General features: G+C 33.9%; 1 protein-coding gene across 1 annotated transcript; it reads right to left on the bottom strand.

Moving 5' to 3' along the window:
- Positions 1 to 7513: 7513 nt before the first annotated feature.
- On the bottom strand, positions 7514 to 8482 carry LOC140451692 (uncharacterized). Its single transcript, XM_072545535.1, has one exon. The coding sequence runs from the start codon at positions 8480 to 8482 to the stop codon at positions 7514 to 7516; it is 969 nt and encodes a 322-aa protein (XP_072401636.1).
- Between the last annotated feature and the right edge of the window lie 768 nt (positions 8483 to 9250).

Below are 9250 nucleotides of genomic sequence, written 5' to 3'. Positions count from 1 at the left end.
GCTAACTTAACTTTTCTCCTCACTTTTTAGGTTCATAACTTCATCTGCTATTTTAATTTCAGTCATGCTGTTATATCCAGGGTCACCTTCTCTAGCCCAGGGTCATCTTCTTTAGATCTACTTCTAGCCCTTGTAAAACATCTTCCTCAGCTACATGTTCTCCTGCATTATTATATACTGTCCTACAGAAGCTAGTAACTTCCAACCCTTCTAAATCTATGCATCATGGCCATCAAACAAATTCTTCCAACCATTTTTTAATGTTTACTCTTTCACCTCCTCCCATTCTGCAGAAAAATTAAAAATTGTTGATTTTAAATTGTAAGACCTTAAGTTTTGCAAGCTACGCTGTCCTCTTGGATATTCAGCATTATCTCCATCGTGCAATACAACCATTACTTCGTCTGAAAACTTGCGATGCATGGGTTGAATAAGTGATGAAGCTAAAGTTGCCATCTTCTAAACGTAGAATATTTTTAGAGGGTTGAACAGGGTCGTTGTCTAAAAGCAATAAACATTTCACCTCTGCTGGCGGTATTCCCAATTTCTTCTCTTGAAATTTTCTCACTGAAGGTACAAATTCTTTGAAAAATCAATTTTGGAAAATATTGCTATGCCTTATGCTAAATTTTATTGAATTTTTTTGTAAAATACAGTGGTATGGGACGGTTTAAGCATGTATAATTTTAAAAATTCCTTTTTTATTTTTTTTTACATTTGACCGGATTTTTTGTGCGTTATATCCGAAGTCCGTTAAATAGAGGTCCATTATATCGAGGTTTTACTGTACTAATGTTTGTATTTTGAGAACGATTTCCGAAGTGGAAATTGAAACGTCAATAAATGTATTTTAACCTTTAATTGTGGCTTATTCCCATTTAAATAGTAATTAATTTGAAATGCCACAAGAAAATAGCTTCAGAAAAATATTTTTTAAATAGTCATTATTACATTGTAAAAGACAGATTCTACTTACCGCAGGATTATTTTGCTTCTTTGCTTATTCTATTTTGCATAATAATATAATAGAATTAATGGATTCAATGTGATGCTACTCCTCATTTGAGTACTCAAACCACCACATTGGCATTATATTATTGTATTGGTAGCTGGTGATTATATTTTCAATAGTCTGCTATAGAATTTTTAATTCTTATATGACTACATTTACTAATTGATTGTGGTGAAGTACGAATGAATGACTTCGTAACCAATAAATATCTTAAAGAAAGCATCAATGGGAATAAAATCGAGTTGTGATTTAAACACATAGCTCATTTTACCTGAAAGGCTAGTACTTAACCAAAGGTTAAGAGCCTATATTTAGTTGATTGCAGTTGACTACTACAGCACTGAACCCCTCAAATATAATATAAAACTGCAAATTTAAGATGCAAACATAACGTATAATTGTGGACACTTTGAAACGGTTTAAAACCCTTCCAACCACGGTACACTGCTATCGTTCAATTACTTTTAATTATAACGTTTCGTTCTGTTAAAAGGTAATTCCATAGTATATTAAAAAGGAGTAAGTCGTTAATATTCGTGTAATTGAAATTGACATGAGTTGGGTATGTTAATTACAGGTGGTAATTAGAATCCCGATCAGAGAATCACATATAAAAAAATTGTTGTAGGTAATTAAAAATCCATTAGCTAGAAGTAAATCATTATTTTTTTAGCCAGATGTGCATACACTTACCATCGAAAATATTATAAACCGTAAGCTGCTCTTATTAAACAATCATGAAATATAACATAAATCACGCTACTCATTGTCTACTTCCAGCTTCGTTTATGTATTACTCACAAAAGACAAACACAAAGATTAACATACGTATGGTAGTCATGGTATATTGATCTTAAGTAAGGGATTAACAGAGTACAGCAATTGATTTTATAATGGCTACTAGATAAAAAAAATGAGCTATAATAGATGGAATATAGCCATCGAAAAAAATCGTAATTGAGATAGGCCATTAAATATGACTTCCTTCATTTGGGTACTGTTTAATAATTCCCACAAAAAAAATCCAAAACAAATATAATTAAAACCTCACTTTTGCAAAGAATATAAATATACCATTGGTTGATTTCTTTAAAACAAAATAAAATAAAGTAATCTAAAACACGTTTAAACAATTTTTGTTACTTGTAACATATACAGGGTATCTATTTTCCACGAATGTAATACAATTCGTAAATAAGGTCTTAAGTTTTGTTTGTGTTGTTGATTTTAGGTGTTTAAAACTTATTAAGCATATTAAGCAACTATCTACTTTGGAATCGAGAATTCCCGTCATGCCATTGGTGTTTATGGTGAAGCATTGTATATATGTGAGAATGAATTTACTTTAAAAAATTCTAATACAGTCTAAATTGGACTCTTAACCGTAGAACCAGAACATGAGGTCGCCCATGACCCATCCATTTCATTTTTCTTGAATACGCTTGCACGTGGTCTAGACCTCATAGCTTCAGTACTGGTTGATAGCTTAGAGTACCTGTATATGTTTCTTGGCGTGTAGATCTTCATAATGGTCGAAGTGTCGAACATAAGTCGTTTCACAGCCCTACACAGCCCGTGCTCCCAAAAATACAAGTAGCCAGTCTGGTTAAAAAAAAAGGTCGAAAAATGTTTCGCAGATATCTAATAAGACATAGGTGGGGGTTACTAGATGACGAATAGATGAAAAGGTACTCGTATTTTTACCTTGCGTCTTTTTTTTAACAATAATTTATGGTCACAATATTCCTCCTTCCTATGGTCACAAATTTCCTGTAAACAAGGGACTCCGGCAGGGGTGTTGCATATCCCCCACATTGTTTAAAATCTACGTGGCGAAAGCACTGTATCAGTGGAAAAGAAAGTGCAGAGGAATGGGCATTGACCTGGGAGAAACTTGCCTATATACCCTACAGTTTGCAGACGATCAAGTCCTTATAGCCAACGATAAAGAAGACCTGACATATATGGCCAGAAAACTACAGGAAGAATACAAGAAGTGGGGTTTAGAACTCAATACACAAAAAACAAAATATCTCCCAATAGGCGCAGAACTATCCAACATTCAGATGGACACAACCGAAATTGCATTCTGCACTGAATATACCTACCTAGGAATTGATTTCGACACCACAGGCACAGACAATAGGGAAATTAGAAAACGAATAACCCAGGCCCGTAGAACAATTGGATGCCTTAACGGAGTTCTTTGGAGCTCAGAAATTGGTAAAAGACGAAAATACAATATATATGAATCTCTCATAAAAACCAGCTTAACCTATGGTACAGAGACATGGAGACTAACAGAAAGCAATTAAAGAAAACTCGAAGCAACAGAAATGGATGTATTTAGACGATCACTTCAAATATCTAGAGCAGACAGAATTAGAAACGATGAAATAAGAAATCGGATGGGGGTAGATGGATCACTGGCAACAGACATAGAAAGGAAACAACTTATATGGTATGGCCATGTTCAAAGAATGCCAGAAACAAGACTACCAAAAATCGCCATGAAATGGATACCACCAAATCGTAAGAAACGAGGAAGACCAAAAAGAACATGAAAGGAGGGAATAACAAAGGCAATGAGCTCCCGAGACTTGACCGAAGAACAATGGAATGATAGAAATTCGTGGAAATTAGGCATCGGACAACGACGCAAGACGTTTTGAAACCGATATATATATATATATATATATATATATATATATATATATATATATATATATATATATATATATACATATATATAAAACAAAAAGAGAAATCAAACGATTTCTACCTAGCGAAACCGAATTCGACTTATGGAAGTTCGATGCTCGTACACTAAACACATAAAGACCACAAAAAAAAGAAGACCACGGGACTAGAGCGCTTCATACTGTCCTGGACTTAACGCGGAGAAGAATCTAACACTCCAGAGAAACTTGAGCTGGAAGAAAGCCAGAATAAAAAACAAAAAAATATAGGCAATAGAGTTGCAGAAAGCAAAAAGTGTTAAGCGAAAGCTAAAAGAGAATGATAAAGGTAAAGCAGATGATTGAACGACATTTTGATACATCATCTGAGCATTTTGAACCGGATGTACACCCAACAGCTTTTAAAGATTTATCAAAAACTCCTAAGGTCGATCATTATGTTCTGGTAGAATTTAAACTAGAAAACACTAAATTAAAACTAGTTTACTATATCGGAAAGCTACTGTGATAGATGCAAATGAGGTGGATGCCACTTTTATGAGGGAAAGTGAGAAGATTTGTTCTAAATTTTACTTTCTTACAGCTTCAGATATTGCCACAATTTCACTAAAAGACATTAAGATGATATTGCCAAGGCCAGTTTGTTATGGTCATACTAAACGGCAAATTTTATTTTTCCCATTCGAGATAAATCTCAATTTAATAAATGTACGTTAATTCCGATCACTATTTTTTAATAAATAAGTACTTTGTAACTTAATTTTGTTTTTTATTTGTTTTTTTTTTCATATAAATAAATATTTTGTAACTTAAATTTTTTTTTATGTTTTCTTTCATATAAAAATATTACCCATGCATGGGTAACACTGAGACAAATGATAACTTGACCTTATATGTCAAATACAAACTCAACAATCCGAGCAATTTTCAAATTTGACTTTTTCATTTGTAATGAACGCATGTGAGAGTACAGTCCTGAAGAAATTTTGTTTTTATATGTCATAGTAGTGGACTTATGGTTAAATGAAAAAAAAAAGTGTCTCACTGTTACCCAGTTTCCCCTACCTGAATACATTTTGCAGATATTTAAGATTGTATAGTCTACTTCGATGACCTATTAATCTGTGGTGAGTCAGTACAAGAACATGAACATGAACAGAAATGCGAAATTTAACCCAAAGAGAATACAATATTGCGTTGAAAGTGTTAGATACTTTGGTCATATCTTTGATAAAAATGGGATGAGAGCTAACAACAAAAAAGGAGAAGCTATAAGAAGATTGAATGATCCGGAAAATAAAAAGGAATTGTCAGAGATTTCCACGCCCTTAAGAGAACTCTTAAAAAAAGGGAATGAGTGGGTATGGACATTCTGATGCACTAAATAAAGTAATAAAGTAATTATGTCGTGTGCTAAGCATGCTAAGATTATTGCATTCGAATCATTTTGGCATTCAGAAAACAGAGGACAAAACAAATATTACATTGGCCACAAATAAACAAAAGTATAGAAGACTGGGTAAATAATTGTAGCAAGTGTAACATATTTTAAAAGTCACAATGCTAAAGAACTATTATTACTTAGAGAATTGCCTCAAGCGCCTTTTATAAAGGTAGCAGGTGATATATTAGATTATGGCGGGCAGTTATATCTAGTTCTGATCGATTATTTTTCTAAATGGCTTGATATAGTGAAAATTAATTTAAAAACTTCTCAGGCGACCATCAAGGAATTAAAGAAAATACCTTAGGAAGTCATATCAGATAACATACCTTATTATTCGTGGTATTGTCAGCAAGAGTAGATGAAGCACCCATCTTATTTAGAGCTGAAAGAAAATGAGGAGGTGGTCAGATAAAACAGTTATCCCTCAAGGCTTTCCCTAATTAAAGCCGAAATTAAAAAGAATTCTGATTTTGCGCATATTGATCGCTCATTGAACTCGTGGTTTGGGAATCGGAGTCGTGGAATAGATGAACCTTCAACGTCTCAGATGATTGCTGAAAATAAAACTAGCGCTAGACTCAAAAGGGCCCTAGTGGGTTTTAATGACTAGCAAATGTATTAATTACAAGTATATATACAAAAAAAGAGAAAAAATATCATGTCAGCAGGTTATGATTACGGTCACGGGGCTCTAGACACAACGGATGGGGACTCGTTGCCAGGTTACCAGAAGAGGACTTGTTGTTAGAAAATGAAGGATTTTGTATTTGTTAATTCTTGTTGACTTTTGTTAGAAAGTGCATGAACATAAAAGTATTGAAATCAGTGAAATATTATTTCTTTAAGTTTGTTCTGTTTTTATCTCTTTATGCCATGTTTTTCGGGCTTGCTTTAGGGGAGAGTGTTGTACCTTGGGTCAATTTTTAGTTTTTATTTTTTTCTAAATCCTAAAATTATATATTTGCAAAGTTTATCCAATGTATTAGTTACTTTGTCTATTTGGATACATGCTTTCTTTTTATTGACACATTTTAAGCTTAGTAGTTAGTTAAACATCATGTCGGCAGGTTATGATTACGGTCACGGGGCTCTAGACACAACGGATGGGGACTCGTTGCCAGGTTACCAGAAGAGGACTTGTTGTTAGAAAATGAAGGATTTTGTATTTGTTAATTCTTGTTGACTTTTGTTAGAAAGTGCATGAACATAAAAGTATTGAAATCAGTGAAATATTATTTCTTTAAGTTTGTTCTGTTTTTATCTCTTTATGCCATGTTTTTCGGGCTTGCTTTAGGGGAGAGTGTTGTACCTTGGGTCAATTTTTAGTTTTTATTTTTTTCTAAATCTTAAAATTATATATTTGCAAAGTTTATCCAATGTATTAGTTACTTTGTCTATTTGGCTACATGCTTTTTTTTATTGGCACATTTTAAGCTTAGTAGTTAGTTAAAAAATATATTTTAGCAGGTCCTTGCATGTTGACCCAAGGTACAAACTGGTAATGTACCTTGGACCAGCATATATTGTACCTTGGACCAGCATTATATTGTACCTTGGGTCAGTTATAAAAAAAAATAGAACAAATCTTGAAATGTTTTATTGAATATCTCAAAATAATCAGAACATTATGATTAACTAATGATTAATTTAGTAAATAAAAACTTATTTGACATTATATCCGCTAAATTTAACATTAAATTTCAGGTGCGCATCGTGACGTGCAGTTCCGCTTATTTTGTGCGGTTGTGGAAGTTTACGTACAATATCATTGCGTAAAAAATCATAAGTCTCGGTTGAGTCGTTTATAAACTTATTGGAATCTAGAATTCTACGTAAATATCTAAGTTCATTATTAATTCCACTGTTCAGTATCTCGACAACATAATAAACAAAAGATTTCTTCCCTGCCACTTTCACTAAAACAAAGTCTCCTTTTTTAATCTCGTTATTTTCAGATAAGTCATATATTTTTTGGTCATTTAATAATTCTTCTTCTCTAGTTACCAAGTCCTCAAATGTACCTCCATCACTTGAACTTGATTCACTATCATACTTAGCAGCTCTCTTTGGCACATTTTGTATATCTTCTGTCGCTATTTGCTTTGTAACTGCCTGCACTTTCTCAAATGATACCGTTTTTCCCTTTTTAAGCGTAGCTATTTCATCTTTCTCTGGAGTATCGGTAAGTATTCGTGACTTTCCTCTTGCTCTTCCTAACTTCTTTTTGCGAACAGGTGCCTTTGGATAGGGTCGCAACATTTCAGGTGTAATAGAACTTCCTGAAGTTCCTGCTTGACGAATATTTGAGGTAGAAGGAGTAGAGACTTCCATTTCATTAACTGTAGTTTTAGTTTTTTACCCGTCCTGTTCAACATTGACTTGCTCGCGACTGTCAGTAAGCTGGTTTAAAGGACGATCAGTTACATACGAAGACAGAAACTCATTATCTTCAAAAATGTTTTCATTGACGGGATAGAGACCGCTCACCTCAAATCCCTTCTGGATATTAGATGTAGTAAATGCTTTTGGAAATGCCTTACCTGCAAGTTCGACTATATCGTAGATCGTAATAGGTTGTCCAGGGTGCATAATCATCCACTCACTACAGGCGGTATTATAGTAAGTTTTCATCGGTCCAAAAACTGTTCGATCGAGCGGTTGCATTTTGTGGCTGGTGTGGGGATGAAACGTTATCGGTAGAATTCCATTCTTCTTACAGAAATTAATGACACTTACATTCACGTGGCTATCGTGATTATCCAAAAGTAATATAACTGGATTTTCAACTGTTGGTTTCACATGATTTTTAAAGTGTTGTAGGTATTCCAAAAACAATATTTCGTTTGACCAGCCGGACGAATTTGCACCTCCTATAGTTCCAACTGGACAACCTTTTAGCATGTGAGGCTTAAAATTAACCCTCGGAAATATCATCATTGGCGGAATATGATTTCCGATTGCATTTATTGAGGCTATCAAGGTTACATTTTGACCTCGCTCTCCACTTGTCATTTGACCTAATTGTTTTATTCCCTTAGGTCCTACAATTTTTGGTGGTACATGGACAGTCGTTAACCCTGTCTCGTCACAATTCCAAATTTTTTCTGGGGAAAAATCTCCACGAGACAAAGCTTCTTTGTAGTTCTTAAAAAAGGAAGATATATTTGTTTTATTGAAGGATGTTGATCTGGCCAAACTTGTAGGTTCTGGTTTACGAAGTGATAAATCTTCATGTCTTCTAAGAAACTGCCTCAGCCATTCCTTGCCAGCTATCTTTTTTTGGTCCCAAGAAGGCGGATAAGACTTGTTATTTTGCAGTTGCATACTGGTATGCTAAAGTACGAACTTCCATTTTCGTCAAACCATAGTGGAGGCGTGCAGCAGTGAGAAGATATATTTTTAACTCAGCTTCCTCTTCTTTATTAAAAACTTGTTTTACAATATTGGCAGCAACATAAGAAAATTCTGAAGCCCCGACTGCCTGAAGGATTTTACGTGCCTGATCAGCGTGGTTTTTGATATGTTATAGCACTTTGCTGCTTCCCTAATTGATAATTCACCACTTATGCATTTATTTGCGGCTGCAGTTAAATCCTGGGCATTTAAATGTGGTCTTTTGATACACACTTTACTTCTCGGCATTTTAAAATGACTATCTGAAACAATAATAAAAGGTTTTTTTGGTAACAGACACACCAATTAATTTAAATAAAAGTCAAAATAATGTTAATTCGCAATAAGATTGTACCTTGGTCCGGTCCAAGGTACACGACCTACCGGTGACCCAAGGTACACAACGTAACAATTTCAGCTGTTTTTTGTTTTCTAATATTAGGTTATGCGTTTAGACAAAAAATACATTCATGATTATCAAGCGTAAATATATATTGTCCATTACAGAGAATAATAAAATATATATATTTACATTTGAAGCGGATTTTAACAGATAACAAATAGGTAAATAATTTACTTACGATCAAACAAAACACAAAACGCTCTGCAAGTCACCACGCTGCAATTTTTTGATAAGTGTATTTAGATGCCATCTACCGCTGATATTATTAAACCACTAATTCAACCAAATCGAAGAGA

The sequence above is a fragment of the Diabrotica undecimpunctata genome, chromosome 10 (assembly GCF_040954645.1).
Source record: "Diabrotica undecimpunctata isolate CICGRU chromosome 10, icDiaUnde3, whole genome shotgun sequence".
Taxonomy (NCBI): Eukaryota; Metazoa; Arthropoda; class Insecta; order Coleoptera; family Chrysomelidae; genus Diabrotica; species Diabrotica undecimpunctata.
The sequence above is the reverse complement of the archived record's forward strand: the minus strand, read 5'-3'. Positions and strand labels throughout refer to the sequence as shown.

What these genes read in the sequence shown, in the direction of transcription:
- LOC140451692 (XM_072545535.1), bottom strand. Translation starts at nt 8,482, where the DNA reads ATGCAACTGCAAAATAACAAGTCTTATCCGCCTTCTTGGGACCAAAAA.